The following is a 27,079-nucleotide window of genomic DNA, read 5'->3' on the forward strand; positions in this document are numbered from 1 at the left end:
TATTTGAAAGAGAGTACAATGGAAGTTTTGTAAAAGCCTATATACTACAACCAAGATGAAAGCCCCATATAAGGAATGAACTGAACACTGCTTCTAGAACGTAACAAACATTAGGCCTGTGCCTACTTATGACTACTTATGACTAGGGAGCAAATAAAATTATACTCACAAAGACAGTCATTGGTTTGTAGCGCGTCCAATGCTTCAAGTGCTTCTTTGGGCTTCGGGCTGAAAAGACAATGATGGGCATTATATTGCCATTAAAAATAATGCATTTAACGTGTCAGGTGGTCAAACCTGGTATTACCAGATTCCGAGAACAAAGCATCGTTCAATGATTCCTCCTGCCAGAAAAGTATAGAAGAGACGTGCACGACTCCTACCTTAGCGTCTGCCGGGAAGACTGTCATTGCTTTCGCAGCCATAGAACACGTTTTAAATAGGTCGACAGGACCTAATCGTACTTTATTGGCAATATTGGGCGAGGCACTCAAGAATGAACTCACGTGTCAAACACCACTAATCCAATGCCTAAGAACTTGGGTGCTAACCGTCAGCGTGGGGCAGTATGACCTCCAGCTGAGAGGCAAGACCCAGCCGTTCTCTAACCCCAGCCACCAAAATGGAATTTCACGGGGCTGCACAAAAATATTTCCACCCAACAACTATGGACTCATAATGTTGAAATACGATCAGCCCTTTTCTCAGGATGAAAGCAGATAACGTTGAATCCAAAGCAGCCCACTTTACTCAGACAAACCGCTGTGAAGGAAAAATACCTCTCCACTTCCCGGGCAACGCCATCCGTGATCCTGAGAAGGAGGAAATCAGGTGACAGACAATTTCAGTTCCGGGCTTCCACTTACTGCAGAAATGCAAAAATTCCTTTTTTTGTATTTTCTAGAGAAACAAGGATGGAACTGAAATTACTAAAATGATCAGATTTCTCCTATTAATTTACCAGTGGTAGTTATGCAACAGAACACTTTGCAGTACAAACAACCTATCCATTAAAAACTATTTTCACTCATCCTCAAACTGTTTACTAAAACTCAAGAACAAGCAGAATATATGATCCTTTCTACTAAATAACCTAATTTCTTTGTTCTAGATTGGTGGTGGTTACACAACTTTTGCAATGTACGAAAACCCTCTGAATCTTACACTTTGAAGGGTAAACTGAACAGCATGTGAAATATATGTCATCTAAAAGCTAAACATTCAACACCCTGTATTGCCTTGTGGGCAGTGGTTGCACAGCTTTGTTAATGCACTTAAAAACTACCTCACAATTCACTTTACTGGGAGGAACTGTAAGTCATGTTAACTTATGACTCAACTCAAAAAACAAAAACAAACAAACAAAACAACACAGTATTCATCAGTCCACTGGTCTAACCCATCTTCAAGACAGCAAGAGCTGAATAAAATCTAGACTCTTCACTGCTGTTTTCCCAGCAGGGATTCAGTTCTTTATGGCTTCCAAAACCATCCTATACATTTTTCTGTATTTCTCAGATCACTTTGATGATTTCACTTCTACTTCTGGATACCTCTCCCAGGGGTGTTACCTTAATTGAACAGATTCCTCCTAGACTCTACAGCAGACAACCCAGGATACCCACTTTCCTATTATTTTTTTCTGATCATTTTCTTTTTTTATTGTTCTCCCAAAGAAAACATTCTTCCCCTCCAAACTGAATAGTACCAAGTAACATTCTTTTATGACTAGATGATTTTCAGGCTACTGTTACTGAAATACATACATGGGCGTGGGGAAATCTGAAATACCCACATCTTGGAAGATTAAAGTGACTTTTAACACATCTGGTTGAGATTCTCTCTAACTGTGCTTAAGTGAAACTCTACTCTAAAAAATGGTTTCTTTACACATCTGTAAGCAGAAAGAGTTTCCAAGTGTGTGCTTACTCTTTCCCACAGGTTCTGTGTAAGGGAAAACTTTGAATGCTCAGTATAAGGAAATTAAATATACTTACCCACTGTATGCCCTTTAGTTGAGTGACACAGTGTTCATGAATAATGGTTACCTTTTAGAAAAAGCATTTACTCCAAAATTATCACTATGTATCAGGAAATGTAACAAATAATTTGGCAAAATAAACTCCAACCTCTGCAAATTACACTCCTCAATCAGGGTCTGGCCCCTCTACGTGATAGATTTTCTTTTTTGAAGAGTAAAAGCAGTTGTCTCAGGCCAGGCAGGCATGCGCTTTTCACATCTCACATCATTTCACGATACTGGAAAAGTCCCAAGGCAAGTAGATTAAATGTATGGGAACATGAGCTCCCATCCCCTTCTCCACTCCTAGACACCTCAGGAAATTGACCATCAGTCTATAGCACCCTGAAAGTCTAAGTATGATGGTCGAGGACTTGGAATATACCTCGATATAATTCATCATTTAAATATGTTGTTGCTTGTGAGGGCCTGAGATTGACAAAAAGCTCCTGTCCCAGATGAGGTGGTCCCCAACACATAGCCAGACAGGACTTAAAGCTAACTTTATTTATATAAAGATCATTTCAGCTACACCGTCCTGCATCAACTAGTGACTTTTGGGGTCTAACAAGCAGCACACTACTTTCCATCTTAGAGGATGTGGTGAGAGTTTCTACCAGGTGTCCTTTTGTGTCACTTACATACAAAAACCCAGTTTGATTTATTTTGCTTCATCAATTCTTCATGTTCTAGCTTTTGTTGATGTGTCAGGACCAGTGAGTGCCCTTGCATGTGCAGTCCTCCAAACACAACTGCATAAAATTGGAATTATTACTCCCACTTTCTTAAACTAATGTAAAAGTAAAGTTCTGAGAATTTAAGTCATTAATCCAAGATACTACAAGAAGTGGCCATCTAAGTGAGAACGAAGGCTTGAATCTTGAACTTTTATACTCCCACGTCCACACTCTTCCATTTGGTAAGTATCACCTTTGAGACAGACAAACCTCCAAAACAAAACCACGTGGATTTGTGTTTGGCTGAGACAATTAGGGATTTATCATATCATTAAACATTGTGCCAACATTGTATCAATGAGAGCACAAGCAGGGGAGGGGCAGAGAGAGAGGGAGACACAGAATCCCAAGCAGGATCCAGGCTCTGAGCTGTCAGCACAGACTCGAACTCACAAACCGCGAGACCATGACCTGAGCCAAAGTTGGACGCTTAACAGACTGAGCCACCCAGGTGCCTCTCTTAAAACTTATTTGAAAAGCAACAAATAAATCCATCCATTATTAGAGAGTTTGATGTTACATAAAGTTTCCTTCCCTAGATTGCTGTTCCACAAACTGTTTATAACTTTTTTTTACATCCATTTAGATTTTTGTCTTTTACATTTTTTCTCATTCTGGAACAATTACTTATTGTATTTCCTTGCCTAGTTTTCATAAACAATTGTTTCCTTTCACCCTTATTATTTCTAAGTAGTTTATATTATCATACATATTTACTAGAATTCTTAACCCTTAAAATCCTTAATTTCTAGTGAAATGCCTAGCAGGCAATTGTGGGATGTCTTTTACACTAGCATTTTACACTAGCATCTTTACGCTAGCACTGTCAAACTTATAAGTACATTATAAATTGCAGAAGCATGCTATTCCTCTTAGTAAATATTTCCTTGTTCCATGGAAAATGTTTACTAATATATTCAATTTCTCTGTTATATAAAGCCAAAACTAGATAAACCTATGTTCAATTATTAACGGTTCATTACTCTATCTTATCTGAAAATGATCTAGATACTCAATGACTATCCACAATTTACCTTAGCAAACTTTAAAGTTTCAAGTTAGCAAAAGATTTAGGGAAACCATTTCACTATACATGCTATAGCATTGCTGAAAACTTCACCAGAAATCTCATTCCACTTACACCTCTCTAAATCCCTTGCTTTTATTTTTTAATATATTTGGATTACTCATGAAAATATCGTAAAACATTTTTTAAAAGTCATCATACTGAGTTATTTTTCTTGCTTGCAAATTTTGTAACAGAAATAATAACATGAACTTACTTATTAAGCCCATATAGAATAAAAGTTGTATGTCTGTATTATGCTTAATGCTGGCAAATCTGAAGGCATACTTTATAAACTTAAAGTGAATTTTATGATTTTTTTTTTTTTTACTGTAAATTAACCCCAGTCACATAAACTTAACAAATATTTGGGTTAGCACCAATATTTCTGCCAGTCTAAAAAATACTAAATTAGAAAAGCCTTTTTTTTTTTTTTTTTTTGAGAGAGAGACAGAGACAGAGACAGAGAGAGAGAGAGAGAGAGAGAGAGAGAGAGAGAGAGAAAGAGAGACTCCCAAGCAGGTTTGGAACTGTCAGTGAGATCATGACCTGAGCTGAAGTCGGACACTTAAATGACTGAGCCACCCAGTGCCCCAAAAAGCTTATTTTTAAGCCAAATAAAAATAACTCTATCACAAATTAATTTGAATAAAGTACCCAAAGGAGCGCCTGTGTGCCTCAGTACATTCAGCATCTGAAATTTGGTTTCAGCTTAGGCCACGATCTTAAGATTCATGGTATCAAGCCCTGGGCCAGGCTCTGCAGTGGCAGGGCTGACAAGAAGTTCTAACAGTTGTAAACAATCCTGCCCCTCAACATGGGACCACCCAAACATATAAAACAACAACAAACATAAAGGAACTAATCAATAGTAACACAATAAGAGTAGGGAACTTCAACACCCCATTTCTATCAATGGACAGATCATCTAACAGAAAATAAATAAGGAAACAATGGCTTTGAATGACACACTGCACCAGATGGACTAAACAGATATAATCAGAACATTCCATCATAAAACAGCAGAATACATATTCTTTTCAAGTGCACATGGAACATTCTTTGGACTAGATCATATATTAGGCCACAAAGCAAGTCTCAACAAATTAAAAAAGATTAAAGTCCTATCATGCATCATTTTTGATAACAGTACTATGAAAGTAGAAATCAACCACAAGAAAAACTTGGAAGGAACACAATTATATGGAGGTTAAATGAAATGCTGCTAAAGAATGAATGAGTCAATGAAGAAATCAAAGAAGAAATGAAAAATAATGTGGAAAACATGAAAATAAAAATATAATGGTCCAAAATAGTTGGTAGGCAGCAAAAGCATTTCTGAGAGGAAAGTTTATAACAACACAGAAGAAATACAGATGGCTAACAGACACATGAAAAGATGCTCAATGTCACTCATCATCAGGGAAATAATAATCAAAACCACACTGAGATACCACCTCACACCTGTCAGAATGGCTAAAATAAGCAACTCAGGAAACCACGGCTGTTGACAACTGTGGAGAAAAGGGGAACTCTCTTGCACTGTTAGTGGGAATGCAAACTGGTGCAGTCACTCTGGAAAACAGTGTGGAGGTTCCTGAAAAAATTGAAAGCACTAGAATGCAAAAATTCCACTATCAGGTATTTACACAAAAGATACAAAAATATAGGTTTGAAGGGGCACATGTACCCTAGGAGTTACAGCAGCACGATCAGCAATAGCCAAACTATGGAGAGCTCAAATGTCCATTGACTAGTAAATGGATACAGATGTGGATAGGTATACAGTGGAATATTACTCAGTCATCCCCCAAAATGAAATCTTTCACACATTTTGAGAGCAAAATGTCAATCATAGAAAGACATACGATATGATTTCACTCATGTGGAATTTAAGAGACAAAACAGACGAGCATGGGGAGGGGAAAAAAGAGGGGGAAACAACCCACAAGGGACTCAAGAATAGAGAGCAAACTGATGGTTGCTGGAGGGAGGTAAGTTGGTGAGGGACTACATGGGTGATGGTTATTAATGAGGGCACTTGTGATGAGCACTGGGTGTTGTAAGTGATGAGTCACTGAATTCTACTCCTGAAAACAATATTGCACTGTATGTTGGCTAATTAAATTTTAAATCAAAAAAAAAAAAAAAAAAGAATACCCTAGATAGAATTTGAGGCATGGTAACGTGAGGGTTCAAATTTTATGATTAGTTTCCTGGATGCAGAGGAAACCAAAGCAATGGTGTTGCATATTTTTATGAAAAGCTTTCAGAAGAATTTTCTTTAGAATTCTATTTTAGTAGTGTTTCATTTGTGAGCGATGCAGAGTAGACAGGCCTCTTTATGCTTACCTCTCTTCCTGGTTCACAGTATTAAATACAGTTTTGAAGTGATGGCGATGTTTATAACAACTTTTGGGGGGGATGTTATATAGTGATCTCTTAATTATAAACCTTACAAAATGTCCAAATAATGAGAACTGACACACTTTTGCCTTAAAGAGTATGATCCTGGAACTTGTCATGTAATGCGAAAGGAAAACTTGGGAATGTTCACTGATTTTTATGATTTTTAGTATTGCTTCAGGCCATTAGAGTGGCCTGGATGTGTGCTAAAAGCCAAGCTTTAAAAGCTTTTGCTAAGCAACTATTTAAAGTAAGTCTTATTTCGACAGAGTAAAATTGTTAAAAAGAACTTATAACAAAAGAAAAAAATCATATTTAAGGTTTTTGTTTTAATGGTCACTATTGGGAAATGAAAGTGTCTCCTATTTTGACAAATATTAGAGGTGTTCTATACAACAAAATGTTAGAACAGGAGCTTTGATTGAAATTATGACGTTCAAATTGTTTCAAGTCCAGACATTGTATGGCTGTGTACTAGTCATCAAAGGTCTTAGAAAAATTCTCAATCGTCTTTGAAAGGGTCTGTGTGGTATGATGTCTTCAGTGTGGCCATTCCAAGGTAAGAACTATAAAACATGTGAGATACACAGGACTCTCACAATTCTCATCTGTGAGATTCCTTCCCAAGTGAATTCCATACTTGGACTTGAGAATATTTGGTGAGAATATTTTCTCTGATAAATTTCTCTCTGAAAGCAACTAAAGTCAGTAAGCCTAAAGAGCATTTTGCATTTCCTCAAACGTGCTCATTTTCTCAGAAACACAGATCTGATGGATTCTTTCAACTACCTAGTCATTTTGTTAAAATCACAGGATCAGTTTCTAAATGTAGCAACCAAATAGGTGTGACATAACCTCTTTTCTCTATGTAGTCTGTTACATATCAAAGTTTCTAACGCCATCTTTTTGTCTCTAAGAATGAGGGAAGTGGAAAGTACAGATGGAAGCAGAATACAATGTTGGGATAAAGAAAACTGCTACATCTTTTTTCTTTCTTTCTTTTTTTTTTTTTAGCGAAACACTCAATCTTCTACCTTTTCTAATATTTATTTCATGGTAATATTGAAAGTTGGAAAGAGTTTAAATGATGAAACTCATAATTGCTTAAGGGCACTGACAAAATGAGAGCTCTTTAAATAAAGACAAAATTATTTTCTTCAAAGCAGTTTATGTGATTGGGTATAAAAATAAATAAAAAACAACCAGCGTCACCTATAGTCTCCAGAAGATTACAAGAGTCAGCTTTGTGAATTTGGTAGGTAGTAGGTTCAATGTTTTAATTCACTATCTAGAAGTCACTGTAGCTTAGTTTGCACTATACTATGTGTGGAGGTGCCAGGCGGCCTAGCAGCTCTGCCCAGTGTCACACAGCAGACCAGCAGGAGCACCGGCAGACCTAATCGATCTGGATCTGACCAACCCGTGCTCTGGGCTCATTCCAGTGTCCCTGAGAAGTGCTGGCCCAGTGGACTCAGGTTGCTCTCCTCACTCCTCATCATTTTGTAGTCTTCCTGCTTCTGTGGTGGGTTATTTGATGCCTTGACAGTTTTACATAATGGTTACTGATGGCATATATATTGAGTTTTTATATTGAGGTTCAAAAGGGAAACGGTCTCCTTCCCAGAGGATGGACCTGTGGAAACTGAGCAGGTGGATGTCCTTCCCAAAATGCAGATTACTCCCAAAGAATGAGTCAGGTGACATTTAAAACCATGGGTTCTGAAGATGCTCAATTTTCAAAGTCCCAAAGTTCTGAATGAAAAAGTCTTTAACAATGCTCTCCAAACCACATACTTGGAGTTGGAGCCCAAAGGTCCAACTGTTTTTGCTACACTGTTCTAGGTGGAGGAAAGCTCAATGCGCCATCAGTCAGCCCCAGGAACTACAACCAACCCCTCATATGCATTAAGTTCTTACACGAAGGAAGGTGAAGGCTTTGATACTTACATCGAACACCTCACGTATTCAAGAATCTTCACAGATTGTATTGGTCAGGTTTTATTTGTAGGAATGAAGGAACATTCCCAGTTTTGAGCCATTCTTTCATGACAATTCCACAAAACTGAATGTAACTTTATAAATATTTTTAAAAGACATAGTTTTTTAAAATATTTAATATTCTGGTAATCTGATTTTGAATTATAAATGCCAAGATTCTGCTGGGGGTTTTAAAATGTTTTTTTAGTATTTTTTTTAAGAAGGCAAAACTGTACACTTTTAGACTGTTTTTAGGAGTTAATTTCATGTACTGAAAATAAAAAATTTAAACATATTTTCACCCTTATGTTTATGGCAGCATTATTTAAAATAGAAAACATAAGGAAGGATTCTAATGTCTATCAATAGATAAATATCTATTTGTCAATAGATAAATAGATAAAGAAGTGATACATCTATCCAGCCACACACAAAAAAGGATGTGGAATCCTGACATTTATGACAATATGGACCTAGACCTAGGGTATTATGGTTAAGTGAAACAAATCAGACAGAAAATGAAAATACCATATAACTTCACTTACATGTGGGATCTAAAAAAACAAAAATTAATAAGCAAAAGGCACAATCAGACCGACAAACATAGAATAAAACTGACGGTTACAAAAGGGGATGGGATAGTGACTGTGGAAAATAAGAGAAGGGCCGTGGGAGGCACAGGCTTTCAGTTATGGAATAAGTAAGCCACAGGGATGAAAGGCACAACAAAAAGAACACAGTTATATGGTGACAGATAGTAACTGCACTTGTGGTAAGCATAGCATAACATATGGAATTGTTGAATCACTGTGTTCTCCATTTGAAACTAATGTCACATTGCATGTCAATTATATTCAAAAACGTTTAAATGTTATATATGTGTGTAACCATATATATGCCATAAACACACAACTGAATATTACTCAGCAACAAAAAAAAATGTTTGCCATTTTCATTTCCAGAAACAGTTATGAACATAGAATAGAGGCTCTTATGCTAAATGAAAGAATTCAGAAAGCACAAGATAAATACCACATGGTTTCACTTATATACGGAAACAAAACAAGTACCACCCAAAACCAAAACCAAACAAACAATAAAATATACAGAACAAACTCTTGATTTCAAGAAGAGAAGTTGGGAGGGGGTAGGGAGCAGGAGGAGTGAAATAGGTCAAGGGGACTAAGAGGTGCAAACTTCCAATTATAGAATAAAGTCACTTGGGTGAAAATACCCAACATGGAATATAGTCAAAATACTGCAATAACATTGCATGGTGACAGATTGTGATTATAGAGTAATTAATAGAATTGTTGAAATATCATACTGAATAATATATCTGAAACGAATATAACATGTATGTCAACTAACCTTCAGCAATAAAAAAGAAACTATTTGTCAAAAAAACTGTGGAAGGGAGGGAGAGAGGGAGGGAGGGAGAGGGAGAGAGAGCGGGAGGGGGAGGGGAGGGGAGGGAGAGGGAGGGAGAGAGGGGGAGGGGGAGAGGGAGAGGGGGAGGGGGAGAGGGGGAGTGGGAGAGGGAGGGGAGGGAGAGGGAGGGGAGGGAGGGGGAGGGGGAGAGGGGGAGGGGGAGAAGGGGGAGGGGGAGAGGCAGGGGGAGGGGGGGGAAAGAAAGAGGCTCAGTCAGTTAAGCATCCGACTCTAGATTGCAGCTCAGATCATGATCTCACAGACCCTAGTCAGGGTCTGTGCTGACAGCCTGGAGCCTGCCTGGGATTCTTGCTCTCCCTTTCTTTCTGCCCCTCTCCCTCTCGGGCTCTCTCTCTCTCTCAAAAATAAGTATTACTGTGTTAATTAGCTAGAATTTGAATAAAATCTTGGAAGAAAAAAATAAAAGAAATAAAATCTCTATCAGTTATCTAGTAGGTGGGTCAAAGAGAAGATAAAACCTATTTGGACCTTTGAAAATCCAACTAAACCTCTACCTAACAACCTCGTATCTTAAGATAGCAACAGGACTTTTACTCTGATTTTCTTCCTATTTTGTGACCCTCCACGTAAACAGAGCAAAACACATACTGAAAAGGACTGTCCTGATAAAAGTTATAAAAAGTTGGCCAAAATATACATTTCACTAACAGACCTTAACATATATATTGAATGACTTAAAATAGTATTTTCATTTTAGTAATTTAGGATTGTCAGTTTCTCATTAGAAACTAATGACCTGGGAAACCTGGGTGGCTCAGTCAGTTAAGCATCCAACTCTTCATTTTGGCTCAGATCATGATCTCATGGGATTCTTGGGATTCTCTCTCTTTCTCTCTTTTCCTCCCTCCCCCCAACTGCACTGCTTCTCTCTAAAAAAATAAATAAATAAACGTAAAAACAGAAAGAAAGTCGTTTGAAGTATGAACAACAGAGGATCCTGTAAATCAAAAACCAAAAAACAGCCAACTGATGCAGGAGCTGTTTAATACTTTATTTTTTCATTTTTTAATGTTTTTATTTGTTTTTGAGAGTTGAAAAAGACAGAGCATGAACATGAGCAGGGGAAGGGCAGGGAGAGAGAGAGACACACAGAATCCAAAGCAGGCTCCAGGCTCTGCGCTCTCAGCACAGAACCTGACATGGGGCTCAAACTCACAAACCGTGAGATCATGACCTGAGCCAAAGTCAGATGCTCAACCAACTGAGCTACCCAGGCGCCCCTAATATTTTTGAATTGCAAATAGTTTGCATCTGACTTTATTACTCCAACTATAATAGGAAAGAACACATCTTATTTAAGTTGGTATTAAAATACTATGGCAAAAAGGTATATTAAGGACAAGAGAATAAAATGACCAGAGCTATCAATATTTAAACTCTAAACTACTACTAAGATTATAGAACACTTGAACATTCTTACAGTCATCGTACAAAGGAAATTTAAGCAACTTAGAGAATTCCATCTTCAAGTTAAATCTGTGTTGAATTAGATGAGGTTGATTGCACCTTAAATATTGTATTGAAATGAATATGCATATAGAAGAACCTCAGATGCAAACAAAATAAATGGTAATTATATAACATGATATTTGACTATTTTATAATACAGAGTCCTGCATACCAAAATTGTGGAAGTCAAACAACATGCTATTAAACTACCAAAGGATTAGGGCACCTGAGTGGCTCAGTCCACTAAGGCTCCAAGTTGGGCTTAGGTCATGATCTCAGGGTTAGTGGAATGAAGACCCACGTTGGCCTCAAGCACCGCATCAGGCTTGCTGCTGTCAGGTAAGAGCTGCTTCAGATCCTCTGTTCCCCCTTCTCTCTGCCCCTCCCCCGCTTGTGTGCACTCTCTAACAAAACTAATAAAAATAAACATTAAGAAAGCCATAATACTTCACACACACACACACACACACACACACACACACACACACACACAAACGACCAAAGGATCAAAGTACAAATCACAACATAAAATACTTAATAACAAATTAAAGTGAAACTACAGCATACAAGCCACAGCAAAATCAGTAAAAGGGGGAAAATTTAGTTATAAATCCTTAACATAATAAGCAGAAAAGGTCTCATATCAATGATCTGATTTTATACCTTAACTAACCAGAAAAAGAAAAACCTAAAGCTACAAAGAAGAAAGTAAAGATTAGACGTTAAGTGAAAGAGAAAAAAACTAATAGAGAAAATCACTGAAACCAAAAGTTGGTTTTCAAAAAGATCAACTGGGGCACCTGGGTAGCCTAGTCAGTTAATCATGCGAATTGGGTTCAGGTCAAGATCTCACGGTTCATGCTGACAGCTCAGAGCCTGGACCCTGCTTCAGGATCTGCATCTCCCTCTCTCTGCCCCTCCCCACCTTGTGCTCAGTGTCTCTCTCTCTCTCTCTCTCTCTCTGTCTCTCTCTCTCTCTCTCTGTCTCTCTCTCTCTCTCTCAAAAATAAACAAACTTTTTTTTTAAAGATCAATAAAGCTGACTAACCTTTAGCTGTATGGACTAAGAAAAAAGAACTAAGACTCAAATTTCTAAAGTCAGAAATAAAATGGGGAACCACTACTGAGCCTACAAAAATAAAAAGTATTATGTGAGTACTTTGAAGTCGTATGCTGACAATTTGTATAGTCTAGATGAAAGATAGGTTTATAAACAACATTCATCAAGAATACATCACAAAAAAATGGAAAACTCTCTCATGGAATCCTGTACCTGAGCTACAACTTTAATCCAACTAACGGTTTAATTATGATTCTGTATTCTTCAAGATGAAACATTAAGCTGGACTGTTCCTGACCAGCAAGAAAGAAATTCTGTATCATCAGAATCTTGGTCTTTTCAGGGTATAACAAAATCCTACAGACTGGATGGCTTGTAACAGCAGAATTTTATTTCTCACAGCTGTGAATACTGGAAGTCCAGGATGCACATGCCAGTCATTCCTGTTTGTGTTCTGCTGAGCGCCTTCTGAAACTTTCTTTGTAACACTGACCCTAATACCTCCTAAAGGACACTCTTCCTAATACCATCATCATCTTAACCATGTTAAGGTTTCAACAGAAGAATTTTAAGGACTGCACAATCAGACCATAACAACTAGCAAACACAAATACTGGTGTAGTTTACATAAGGAAAATCTTTAGACAAACTATATTTGTTACAGGAACAAGTAAGAAAAAAGATGTTTTGAGTGGCTCTCTACTTAACACAAACTGCATCACATATGAAAGTTCTGACATTCCTGGCAGAATGTTGAGGAATATGTAAATTCAATAGCATCCTTTTATGTATAAAAGGCTACATATATCAGGCAAGTTTTGATTACTTGGAAGACAATTCGTAACTCAATTCTTCACAGATATTTTCTTTACAGTATTAAAAACAATTCCTCAGTCTCAGACACATTCCACCTTTGATAAATGTTCAGGAACTTCACAGAAAAGAACCATGAACTACATTTGTGCATTTTCATTTCTTATTCTTAGATTTAACTATGTATGTATTCTGGCATCAGATTTGGCTCAAGTTGTAACATTTAGGAAGTAAAATTATGGCAAAGTGAGATGAAACAATATGAAAGTTTATTCTCCTCTCTATTTGTTATATTTATAATTTTGAAACCAGGTCAAAGTGTATTTACTCATTGCTAAAAACTCCTCGGGAAAATAACTATGCTTTACAAACTACCTGATGAATCCTTTCCATTAATGTGGTGTAAGCTTTAACAGTGGTAGTGGTAACTAGCCTCGCTTTTAATTTCACCTTATTACAGTTGATAACTCTGAAATAAACAGAAGGTCAAATAGAAAGATTATGATCTAAACTCCTACTAAAATACACACAGAAGTTGCTACATAAAATAAAATACACCAATAACAAAGCAAGGAAAAATACACTCAACAACACATTTTATTATATTTCTCAGTGCTGGTTCCCGCTACCCCAGCTAAGGGATACTTTAAGAAAAACTTACTTTATGGAAGTTACTATAAAATTAGTTTTTCATTATACATTGTAATTTAATTGCTCATAAAGTCCAAAATTATGAGTTACAATGCATATGACTTTGACAATAAATCACATATGTTAACATAACCTTTCCTGTGTAAGAAATATCCTACTTATTTCACAGTCAGAGCTATCTTATTTGAAAAATTTTCTATAAATATTAAGTAAAAACACTACCAACTTAGATGTCAATACTTCAAATATAAAGATAACCAGGTTTCCTAGCCCTGAATTTTTGCAACTACTAACATTACAAATTGAAAAATGTTATTTAAACCGATGTCCTAAAAATGCAATTCGGAAATGCTTTTTTTTTTTTTTTTTTATGATGGTGGCAACATAAAATGATGAAAATAATGTGTAAGTTATCAAGCTTAGAATGAAATACATATGGCCACATAAATATGAAAATAGCCCCCTTTCTTGACTTTAAATGTGGACTTCCACCTTCCTTAAATTATATCAAAAATCTTACAGAACATCTAGGTAACTCGAATATACATAAAGATTCTGTTAACATACTAGCTGGAACATGGTTTACCAAAACCTATGATGATAAGGCAATTTATTCAAAACACCTATTAACTACAATAAAATAGTCACAGTGGAAAAGACACTTCTTCTTCGTTTCTTTCTACTGTTTAACAGCAGGTATTACAGTCTTTTCCCCCTAAGTTCCATTATATCCAAACAATAAAATTTCACTTAAATAATTCAGCTAAGTCAGTTTTTAGAGAAATATAATCCTTTTAAACAATGAAAATAGATCAGCATGTCTTAACAAAATACATTCATACTAAATGATGTTTTAGTCTTCTTTTAACAGGTGTGATAGCCAAAATCCAAATTGTAGAACAATCCTCAGAAACCATGTTCAATTTAGATCTGTAAGTGAAAAAAAACATGAAATCCACTGAAAACTAATTCTTATAATACAATAAATAGTCTACTGCATAATAAGGACCCTTTATACTATCTGAAATATAAAGCCTTTGAATGAAAAATTTTATATACTAGGTATTTCTCAATTCCTGTCTGTTGCAGTCATTATGAACTCTCTGAGAATGTTATGTTATGCAAATTATTCTCAATGACATTTACAATCTCCTTCTCTATTTTCATGCTGGTGACTTGAGATCTTACATTTTGAGAGTGGGAACACACATGTGGAAGTATAAGCGCCTTAAAAATTAAAAATTAAATTATATTAAAAATTAAATTGTAAGTACCTTAAAAATTAAAAATTAGGAAAGTCGGGTCCTAGGCCAAAATATCCTCTTCATATTCACATACACTTCTACTTCAGCTCCTACCTAGCCTTTGAACCTAACTCAGCTGTCAAAAAGTTCATATCTGTCCTTAATGCACAATGCAATTGTCACATTAAGTTTTGGCACAGAAAATAATCACCCTACTGTCAGAGGATTAATTTAGTCATAAGAATACTCTGGCTCATGGTCCACAAATAAGGTACATAAAGAAAATTTTAACAATTATGTTCTTCTTCATCCTTTTTTATTTCCTACTTCTAGGTATGTTTTAAAATGTATCCAACTTTTTCAAAATTTTTTTAAACGTTTATTTATTATTGAGAGACAAAGAGAGAGCATGAGCAGGGGAGGAGCAGAGAGACAGGGAGACACAAAATCTGAGGCAGGCGCCAGGCTCTGAGCCATCAGCACAGAGCCCAATGTGGGGCTCGAACCCACGAACTGAGAGATCGGACGCATAACCAACTGAGCCACCCAGGTGCCCCTAAAATGTATACAACTTTCATTAAATAGTACCCTATGTTTAAAAATGCATAAATACATGGTAAAAAAAAAAAAATCTGGTAAAAAGCTACACTGGAGGTATGTACTCAATTTTCTTCAATTCATGGAAATAATCTAAATGATTTGGAAATATATTAAAAAATAATATGGAGCTGTAGCTGAATAGAAGGACTGGTCTGGTAGATCAAGTATAGAAAAATGTAAATTGTCTAACCTTGGTACTATATGTAAAGGCGTTCGTTTCACTTCGAAAACTTCCAACTTCTCTGAATGTCTGAAAATGCTCTTAATAAAATAAAGGGCTTTGTTGGTGATGAAAAGATCTGGAAATCCCCGATCTAGATCAATGATTACCAACGTGACAGCAGCATCAGCATCATGTGTGGTGCTCAACTTACACTTACCAAAGACTGGCTTTGTATTTTTGAACAACTCTACTAATTGTGCTGCACAGTATTTGACAGGAATAAATGCTCTACACATTTTTAAATTCCAAGTATTAAATCCAAGACTTAACACTAATATTTTTGGATTTGTGGTCTCTGAATTACTTTTTTATTACAGAGGTATTAAAAAAAAAAAAGTCTAAGCCTGATAGAAATCTAAGATATATCACCATCCCAATTATTTCATCCACACATGCCAAGAAAATCAGGATGAATTTTATTTACATACAGTAACAGCAAAACAGTGAGACATTCATTATTACTTTTATTGCTCTAACTGCTTTATCACTAAGAGAAATAACCACGTTCCACACAACACTGATACGTGATAAAATTGTAATCCCAATACATTAAGTTGACAACAGACCTCCGGTTTGAAGTATATTGCAATTTGAATGCTTCAGCAAGCTGGTTCAAACAAGAACCAGCTTTTTACATGCTAGTATTTCATCTAGGAGAAGGTACATTCTCAAAACTGCTACATTTCTTAATAGTTACCTCTCATTAAAGCAAGTTATCATCATGAAGTATCTATGTTAGAGGAAATAATATTGCTCTTTTCAGAAAGAAATGCTTCAAAGGCCTGTAAGGTTTCTCAGAGAAAAGAAATGTGTAACTAGATGGTTTCAGAACATTAATGAACTTTCAAATGAAAGGAGTGATCTCAACAAGATACCGAATTTAAGTGTTCAACATTCCCAGATTAAAGGTTTCTTTGTATGTAATTCATAAATAAAAGAAATAATAAACACAAGGTTTTATCCACTACTTACATCATCAATGTCTTCATCGTCATCTCCAATATCATCAAACTGGATTTCATCATCATCTCCAGGACCAAACGTATCTGTTTCATTGATTTTAGCTGAAGACAATAATTAATATACTTATATACATATATTCATGATGTTATTAGATAAACTGTCTATAAAAAGAAACAAGTCTGGGGCACTTGGGTGGCTCAGTTGGTTAAGCCTCTGCCTCCTGATAAGAGCTTAGCTCATGATACTGTGGTTGTGAGATGAAGCCCCAGTGGGATTTTCCAACTCCCCCTCTCTCAACACTCCCCCTGCTTACACATAAATACAGGAAAAAAAAAAAAAAAGAAGCAGCAGCAGCCTGATATAAAATACAAACTATATTAGAAAAAGATTCTTAGAAGTGGTATTTCAATTCAACCAACATTTCATTACACGAAAAATACTGCTAACTTGTGTGGAACAACCCATCGCACAGAGAAAATTCACAATGAAATAAGAAGTTCAATGCTAAGTCATTACAATGAAGGGTGTATGTGTGTAGTTTTATTTTGTTCAAAACTGTAGTGTAAATAAAGTAGGCAGGTTCTAATTACACTTAGTAGTTACATATTTCCCAAGTATGCTTCAAGGAGCTTTTCTGTGTTTTATTTTTTAAGGAGTTTGAAACAGGCTAGGAGCCTACTGTCAGCATACATAAAGTTCTCCTAAAAACAGCTAGTCTCTCAACTTACCAAATCTGTCAAAGAGTTAATTAAATCATTTTTATCCCTAAGCAATAAGAGTTTAGCACTTTTAAAATGCAAATAATTTCATCAGAAATTTCAGGCTTATGGAAAAATCTTGCATTTTCATAATAAAATTCAATAGAGTAAAACATATAAAAGAAAATAGCTGCCAAGTGAAAGCTGAGCTTAACAAAAAGTTTGTTTTCTCTTTGATATTATGACATCAAAAGAGAGACAGAAGGTGTAATATGATCCTTTTTAGATCAAACACTGCACTTCAAACCGAAAAGGGGTATAATTATGTAAGAATCAACATACGTTTCTATATTTAGTCTTTCCTGGGATAGCTAACCCAATCAGAGAAGCAAAAAGAAAACAGAATTAAAAACAGCTTTAAGGCACACCAAGCTCACCAACATTCACATAATAAGGGTCCCAGAGGAGAAGATATTGAGAAAGGGGCAGAAAACATATCGAAGAAACAGCAGCTCCAAACTTCCCAAACCTGGGGAAGGATATAGACATCCAGATACAGAAAGCCGGCAGTGTTCCAAGTAACAATTCAAAGAGACCCATACGATAAACATAAATAAACTTTTAAATTAAAGACAAGGAGAGCATCTAAAAGCAACAAGTGAAAAAACAAACAAACAAACAAACAAACAAACAAAAACACCCGGTATGTACAAGGGAATCCCCATAAAACAATCAGCAGACATTTCAGCAGAAACTGTGTGTAGGCTAGAGGGAAGCGGCACAATGTATTTACAAAGTAATGAGAGAGGAAAACCAAATTCACAAATGTGTGGAGATTAAACATCACAAAGTGAAAAACCAATGGAAATCTAAAGAAATAAACAAAGAAATCTAAAGAAATAAAAAAAAACCTTCTGACAAATTAAAGTGGATAAACAACATACCAAAATTTGATGCAGCAAAAACATTCCTACTAGGGAAGTTCATAGTAATAAATACCTATATCAAGACACAGAGCCCAAGTGAACCACCTACTTTATACCTCAAGGAACTAGGGGAAAAAGGAATAAACAAAGCCCAAAGTTAGTAGAAGGAAGGAAATAACGCAGATCAGAGTGGACTAAAAGGAATAGCGACTACAAAGGCAGTAGAAAAGATTAGGGACAGCTAATGTTCTTAAAAACAAACGGCAAATTTAGCTACACTAACCAAGTACACTACAGAACTCAAAAAAAATCAGAAACGAAGGAGACATTACAACACATACCACAGAATACAAAGGATTATGAGACTATCATGCACAATTGTAGAGCAAAAGAATAGGTCAACCTAGAAGAAATGGATAAATTCCTAGAAAAGATAACCCAAGAGCACAATGACAAAGGAACAGAAAATATGAAAACACAAATTTCAAATAATAAGACTGACTCGGTTATTAACAATTTCTCCACAAACTAAACTCTAGGACCCATGGCTTCAACGTTGAATTCAATCCAAATTTTAGAAAATTAACACTATACCTCAATCTCTTTCAAAAAAAAAAAAAAAAAAAAAAAAAACCAAAACTGATGAGGGAACATTTCCAATCTCATTTTCATGAGGCAAAGTCTTACTGTGACAGCAAAACTAGACAAGGACACAACAGGGAAGGAAATCACACGCCAATATCCCTGAGCAACAGAGACGCAAAACTCCTCAACAAAATATTAACAAACCAAATTCAACGATACAATCAACGAAACATATACTATGATCAAGTGGGATTTATTCCAAGAATACAAGGATGGTTTGACATTCACAAATCAAAGCTACACTACGATAATAAAATAAAGGATAAAAATCGTGTGATCATCACAATAAATGCAGAAACATCAACATCGATTTATGAGATAAACACTGTTGACAAAGTGGTTTGCAGGAAAGACACCTCACTGCAATGAAGACCATATATGACAAGCCCACACCTAACATCATAGCCCAAGGTGGAAAGCTGACAGCTATTCCTCTAAGATCTGGAAAAAGACAAGGATGCCCACTCTCGCCACTTTTAACTCTATAGACTATCAGAAATCCTGGACAAGCAATTAGACAAGAAAACAAATAATAATAAAATAATCCAAATTGGAAAGGAAAAAGTAAGGATCCCTAATTATAGATGACATTATATCATATGTATAGAGAAGCCTAATGAGTCCACCAGCAAACTTCTAGCACTAATACCTGAATCAGTAAAGTTACAAACTGTGAAATTAGTATACCAAAATCAGCTGTGTTTCTTTCTATCCAAGGAGGAATTGGGAAAACAACCCCTTTTACAGTTACACTAAAAATAATAAAATATCTCAGAATAAATTTAAACACGGAGATGAAAGACCTGCACTGAAAACTGTAAGACACCAATGGAAAAAAAATGAATAAGATGCAAATAAATGGAAAGAGATTCCATGCTCATGAGGGTAGAAGAATCAACATTTTTAAAAATTATGTTTATTTATTTTTGTGTGTGAGAGGGAGAGAGACAGGGCGCGAGCAGGGGAGGGGCAGAGGGAGAGGGAGGCGCAGATTCTGAAGCAGGCTCCAGGCTCCGAGCTGTCAGCACAGAGCTGGACATGGGGCTCAAACTCATACACACCGCGAGATCACGACCTGAGCTGCAGTCAGATGCTTAACCGACTGAGCCACCCCGGTGCCCCAAGAATGAACATTTTTAGGATGTGCATCCTAGTCAAGGCAATCTACCAAGTCATGAGATCCCCATCCAAATTCCAGTGGAACAAGAACAGAAACAGTACAAGCCTAAAATACACACAGAACCAGAGAACCACTATGGTGATTACTTTCGAGGTTTCTCAGAAAATGAAAGGTAGTAGAACTTCCATATTCCACTTGTAAGTCTTTTGGGAAGGAGATGAACATTCAAACTAAAGAATATATGTACCCTAAAGCATTATTTACAGTAGCTAACAAAGGGAAACACTAAGCGTCCACTAATTCATGAATGGATAAAAAAGTCACACACACACACACACACACACACACACACACACACACCCCCCCCCCCCCAATGAGAGAGGGCAGGCATATTATTCAGATATAAAAATGTAAGGGAATGCTGCTGTTGGCAACAACATGCATGGAACCTGAGGACATTACGCTAACTGAAACAAGTCAGACAGAGAAAGACAAATGCTATGTGATCGGATCTACACGTGGGTCCTAAAACAAAAACAACACAAATTCTGGTGGTGGCCAGAATCAGGGTTGGGGGAGCCAAGAATGGGTGACTGTGGTCAAACGGTGCAAACTTCCACTTATTCCATAAATAACTCCAGAGGATGTAATGTACTGTATCTTGACTACAGGTAATGACAAATAGTGTACCGTATCTTTGCCAGCTGACAAGGCAGAAGATCTTAAAAGTTCCCATCAGAAGACAAATAAAATTTGTGACTATGTGTGTTGATGGATGTTAACTAGATTTATTATGATCACTTTCCATTGTGTACAGGTATCTAATCATTAGGTTGTACAAGTTATAACACTTATATCTCAATAAAAAAAAAAATGCTAGTAAGTAACTCAATGAGCAGATCAACACATGGTCCTTCTACATACTGCCTGCAAGAGATTCACCTTAGGTCCAAAATACAAACAGGTAGAGAAAAACAGGTAGAAGAGGATATTCCATACAAAACGTACCAAAAGACAAATGGGATGGCTATACTAACATCAGGACATTGTTAAGGAGGCAGTATTACCAAAGTGATCTACAGATTCAATGCGTCCCTATCAAATTACCAGGGGTGTCTCTTTTACAAAAGTGCAAAGATCCATTCTAAAATGATATGGAATCTCAAGGGACTAGAAGAGCCAAATACTGAAACAACAAAACAAAACAAACAAAACAAAACAAGAAAACAGTTGAATGACTCACATCTCCTGACTTTAAAACTTAAAACAAGGCTACAATAATCAAAATGATGTGGTGTTGGGATGAAGACAAACATGAAGATTAATGAAAGTAAGAGCACAGAAATAATTTCTCAAACACATTTTCAGATGATTTTCCACAAAAGGGTGCCGAGCCATTCGGAGGGCAAAAATCTGCCCCTGCAACAAAAGATGCTGAGGAAACAATAGCCACATTAAACAAAAAAGAAGAAGAAGAAGAAACGAAAACAAGAATGCAGCTGGACATTGAACACCATACGCAATAATTAACTCAGAATAGCTGAAAGTTCAGGTAACCTCAGGAAGAAGACAAGGATGTCCACTCTCACCACTTATCAATGATTACTGTAACGCCTAGCCACAGAAATCAGACAAGAAAAAGAAATGAGAGGCATCCACACGGGAAAAGAAGAAATTAAACTGTCACTATTTGCAGATGACAGGTCCTATACATAGAAAATCCTAGAGACTCGACCAAAAAAATAAGTAAGTAAATAGTATAAGTAATAAACTAATTAGGGAAAGTGGCAGGATACAAAATTAATACGCAGATACCAGAAGTGAGTCTTTACAGTAACACGAAGTAGCAGAAAGAGAAATTAAGGAAGTAACACCATTTACAATCTTACCCAAAAAATAACTACGTAAATAACGCTGTGAATAAACTTAACCATGCAGGGTAAAACATCTCTACTTGCAACACTGTCAAACACTGATGTAATAAATTGACGATGACCCAAACTAAATGGAAAGACATTCCCAAAGACATTCCATATTCATGGATTGGAAGACATTCATGCTAAAATGCCCATATTGCCCAAAACAATCTACACATTGAATGCAATCCCATCAGACTACCAACAGTAGCCCTCACAGAACTAAAACAAATAATACCAAAATTGGTAGGAAACCCCCAAAGACCCTGAATAGACAAAAAAAAAAAAAAAAAAAAAAAAAAAAAAATCCTAATAAATATTGATGTAGAAACAGGAGGCATCCCAATACCAGATTTCAGGATATAGTACAAAGCTGAAGTATTTAAAATATTTGGTACTGGCTCAAAACACACACACAGGCACGCAAGCACGCACACGCACACGCACACGCACACGCACACGCACACGCACACGCACACGCACAGATGAATAAGACAGAACAGAAACCCCAGAAATAGACCCACAACTATACGGCCAACTAATCTTCCACTAAGCAGGAAAGAATATTCAGGGGGAAAAAGAAAAACAAATGGCTCTGGGAAATCTGCACAGCAACGTGCAGAAGGATGAACCTGGACCACTTTCTTCACCATACACAAAAATCAACTGAAATTGGACTGAGTATGTGTGAGACCTGAAACCATAACACTCCTAACAACAGGACCCAGGCAGAAATGTCTCTGACATCTACCATAGCAACACTGCCTCGATGTCTCCTGAGGCAAGGAAAACATAAGCAAAACAAACTATTGAGATAATGACAAAATACAAGCTTCTGCACAGCGAAGGAACAGGAGACAATCTACTGGATGGGAGAAGATGTGGGCAAGTGACAGATCTGATAACGGGTTAATACCTGAAATATATAAAGAACTGATACGACTTGGGCGAACACAGCTCTCCTGAGGTCGACTCCCAGGAACACCCAGGAAATCGATCTGCAATGTGTGTGTGGAGTGGCAGAACCATCTCCAGAGTCAGAGGGAGACAACATGGGAGGTGCGAGGTGCATGGAAGTGAACTGGGTGACAGAGAAATGGTGATGCCATGGAGGGAGGGAACCCTTTCCACAGAGAGACGAAACGAAGAGAAAAAGAGGGGCGCTGAGTTCGCAACAGAGGAAACCCTCTCTGACCATGGGACTGGGGGCAAAAAATACACAAAAAGGGCCACAGGTGTTTGTTTGTTTGCTGTTTGTTTTGTTTTGTTTTCAAACAGCATTTGGAACTCAAACTCAGGTTTTGGAAGTGTGTGACTTTCTCAGGAGCAGAGCTGTGGCTTCCTGGGGAAGAGAGAAATGGTCCCAGGGTACATAGCATGGTATAGAGATACCCGGGGTGCATTGGGAGAGAACATTCCTCTTCCTGGAGTACTTTTGCAACAGGGTATATTACTATCTCAAGGACCAAAGACCCTGCCAAGCCCCAGCACAAAGCCGTCCATCAGCAGGGGACAGAGGTGCATCCAGAGGGAATATAGCTTTTGCCGCTTTTAGCAATGCTACACCATAGATTCCACACACTGTGCAGGCGGGGGACTGATTATCAGGGGCAGGATTTCAGACAGTGTGGAGAGGCTCTAATCTACAGGAGGGAGTGGGGATCCATGTGAGACCAGGTCCATTAAGGCTTTGGGTTCTGAATCCCAGCCACCCCCCCCCCCCAAAAAAAAAAACAAAAACAACAACAACAACACAGAAGAGTTGTGGCACACTGTGAACACACTGCCTTCGCTCTTCTGTTAGGACTATTTGAAGAGCCGGGAGTGGAAGATCCCCTGTCCATGAGGCAAGAGATTAGAGTGGTGCCATTGCCTGCCAGAACACAAACAGGGTCAGACTTTAGAGAGCAGCACAGCAGCCCCCAGTGGATGAGGGACCTGCTGCTCCCTGCCTGTCAACTGAGAGGCAAGACTGATGCTGAGCGAGGCAGCAGGCTGGTCTCCCAGAAGACCAGCACCGACAGCACCCCACAAGCACCAAGTGTACTGAAAATCAAGTGTCCAAATGACACCCACAGTTCTGGTGGAAATAAGACCAGGCTTCCTTATTTATTTTATTTTACTTTTTTCATTTAAACTCAGGTTCATAGTCTCTTGTTTATTTTTCATTTATTTTTCTCGTTTTGGGTCAGGCTTTTTTTTTCTTTCTTCTCTTCACTTTCTCAGTTTTCTTTTGTCTTTTCTTATTGTATTGAAATATTGGGACAGTCATGTGAAAACAAATGATAAGCCATATCACATACACTTTGCATACAAGGCACTTAAGTTTACTCACCATATAGAAAACTCCTGTAGAGGCCAATGGCAGGATGCCCCGAGATGGGCCACTTTGGCACAAAGATTATTTCCAGTTAAAAACAGTCACAACCGAATAGACTCAGCAAAAGTTTGTTGTTGTTTTTTTTAAATTTTTTTTAAGTGTTTTTTTTCTTTACAGAGAGAGAGAGAGAGAGAGAGAGAGAGAGAGAGAGAGATTGATTGAGAGAGAGAAACGAGCTCGCGAGGGGCAGAGAGAGGCAGACACAGAATCCAAAGCAGGCTCCAGGCTCTGAGCTGTCAACGCAGAGCTTGACGTGGGGTTCAGGCTCACAACTGTGAGATCGTGACCCGAGCTGAAGTCAGTGGCTTAAGCAACTGAGCCACCCAGGCGTCCCAACTCAGCAAAAGTTTTTGACCCTCTTGTCTCCCTCAGCTGACTCAAGACAACTTAGATGGAGGAGCTGCTCCTGGAAGGAGCAATCTGCACAGATAACTACATTATGATAAGAACGAGGGGTGGAAGACAGGGATTGAAGCAGGTAAAACAAGGAGGAATTCAGCAAAGCCTTTCTGTGAAAATTCCTATGCCCCATTGTCTGCAAACACTTTATCTACTCTCTATCTTTTTCCTGTGATTTGCACACCTTCCCTTTGAAAGCCCAGACTCCTACCTGCTTCTCCTTAGTGCAGAATGATGTATGTCACATATATCCAGTCTTTCAATTTTGTGTTGGTGTGGAGTCCCCATGTATATGAAATTGAATTTGATGTTTTTTCCTGTTACTCTCCTCGTATCAATCTGATTCACAGTCCAGCTAGAAGGATCTTGAAGGGGACATGGAATTCCTTCCTCCCCAACAATGTTATGGAAGTTCACTCAAACAGAAAAGAAAAGGGAAAAAAAAAAAAACCCACCCTAGAGGAGCTAAGACGGAGGTGTGGTAGGAGGACCCTAGGCTTGCTTTGTCCCTCGAACACAGCTAGATAACCATCAAATCATTCTGAGTACCCACGAAAATGACCTGAGGACTGACAGAAACAAACTCCACAAGTAGAGAGAGACAAGAGGCCACACGAAGAAAGGTAAGAAGTGCAGAGACATGGTTCGGGAGGGAAACAGACTGCAGGTGCTGCAGAGTGCAGAGAACCCTAGTCACAAAGAAGGGTGAGAAAGAGGCCCACTCAGGGGAAGACACAGGAACATTTCCCCAAAGGCACTCACTCCACAACGAGAGGGGGTGAATTTTGTGAGCTTTTGTAAACAGTGGGGTTCAAAGCCTGGAGTTTCACAGGTCCCCAGGATAGCTGGGATGGAGATCTGAGGACGGTGCCCTACTCCTGGAGAGAAGACAGGCAAACAACTTCTGGGCAGATGGCATGTTCTAAGGATCACCTCAGTGGGCAGGGAGAGACTGCTGGTTTGTTTTGGAACACATCTGTGAGGCGTGGCATTGCCTCTGTGGAGACAGAGGAGCTGGTGGGCACCATTTCCTCTGCTCCTGAGCGGAGGTGCAGAGACACATCCTCAGGGCAGCTAACCACAACACTGCACAGCAGGCTTGCTCCAAATCCCACACCCTTGTGCTCTGGTGTGACTGCCCTTCTGTACCAAACCTGCATCTGTCGCAGCACAGCGAGAACCTTTCCCAGAGGACCGGTGCCAATCTCCCCAACACCAGGACCCTGAAGTTTGGAAGTTTAGAAGTCAGCAGAGCTGGCTGGGGTAAACCCCAAATGCACTGTGCTCCTCTGGGCCGGCAAGTAACGCGGAATAGACAGAAAACAGCAATCTGAAAGACACCTAGACACACGAGGGGAAAGTATTCACTCTTCTTCGGGGGGACTTCCCTGAGAGCATAAGCATGAACTCCTCTCTCCAGAAACAAGGGACCTGGCTAGGTCCCATTTCTGTCCCCCCGCCCCCACCATAAGCCACTTCAGTAAATAGCACAGTGCCCACACAGTGGATGCCTGACCTGCTAACACCGAGTCCTGCCCCCCTGCACTCTGCTGGCACCGCTTCTGTGCATAGAAGCCAGTGCAGGGGGCGCCTCCCCCAGAAGACCAGCACACATCCCCCACGCCCCACGTGTACCGACCATTGAGTTGTGCAGGACTTCAGTTCTAGTGGAACTAGCATCAGGTCTCTTTTACCATGCCTGCTTAAAAACTTACCCCACTCTGGCCAAGGACCCAACACTGTCCACTGCAGGTAAAGAGAGCATCTGCAGATGACTGGCCTGAGGGATAGAGCAGCCACAGCAGAGCAGCAGAGCACACCAAGCATACACCACAGACATTCCCTGAAGCATGAAGTCCTGCACACTGTATGACTGGTTCTTCATAAAGCCTTTAGTCTCACTGTGTGGGCACCGTGGGCACTGTGGGCACAGGAAACATATCAGGCTTTTCTAACACAGAGAAGAAGACAGAGACCTAGACAAAGTGCCAAGAAGAAGGAATTCATCCCCCAAGAAACAACAAGATAAGGTCACAGCCAGAGATCGAACCCCAGCAGATGTAAGTAACATGCCTGGTGGAGAATTTAAAGCAACAACCATAAGGATACTGGCTGGACTTGAGAGAACAATGGAAGACATCAGGGGCGCCTGGGTGGCTCAGTCGGTCAAACGTCCAACTTCGGCTCACGTGATGATCTCGTGCTCTGTGAGTTCCAGCCCGACGTCGGGCTCTGTGCTGACAGCTCAGAGCGTGGAGCCTGCCCTGGACTCTGTGTCTCCCTCTCTCTCTGCCCCTCCCTTGATCATGCTCTCTCTCTCTCTCTCTCTCTCAA

General features: G+C 38.5%; 1 protein-coding gene across 9 annotated transcripts in view; it reads right to left on the reverse strand.

Annotated features, from left to right (window-relative positions):
- The window catches only part of LOC145714916 (putative gamma-taxilin 2), a 112,301-nt gene that overhangs the window by 55,898 nt on the left and 29,324 nt on the right, over positions 1–27,079 (reverse strand). For 4 of the 9 annotated variants that reach the window (XR_014137051.1, XR_014137052.1, XR_014137049.1 and 1 more), the window contains exons 4-7: positions 16,671–16,762; positions 2,130–2,259; positions 780–900; positions 170–228 (exon numbers count right to left, since the gene is read on the reverse strand). Coding sequence is in view for 5 of the 9 variants with exons in the window: in XM_081794449.1 (XP_081650575.1) it covers positions 14,468–14,561; positions 16,671–16,762; positions 24,302–24,353; positions 24,957–25,033 (315 nt within the window). In the remaining 4 variants the exon portion in view is untranslated. Of the gene's footprint in view, positions 1–169; positions 229–779; positions 901–2,129; positions 2,260–13,553; positions 14,562–16,670; positions 16,763–24,301; positions 24,354–24,956; positions 26,636–27,079 lie in introns of those variants that run through there. The other 5 variants (XM_081794447.1, XM_081794445.1, XM_081794446.1 and 2 more) reach the window with 3 other exon arrangements.

This window comes from Panthera onca, chromosome Y, assembly GCF_046562875.1.
Source record: "Panthera onca isolate mPanOnc1 chromosome Y, mPanOnc1 haplotype 2, whole genome shotgun sequence".
In the NCBI taxonomy this organism is placed as follows: Eukaryota; Metazoa; Chordata; class Mammalia; order Carnivora; family Felidae; genus Panthera; species Panthera onca.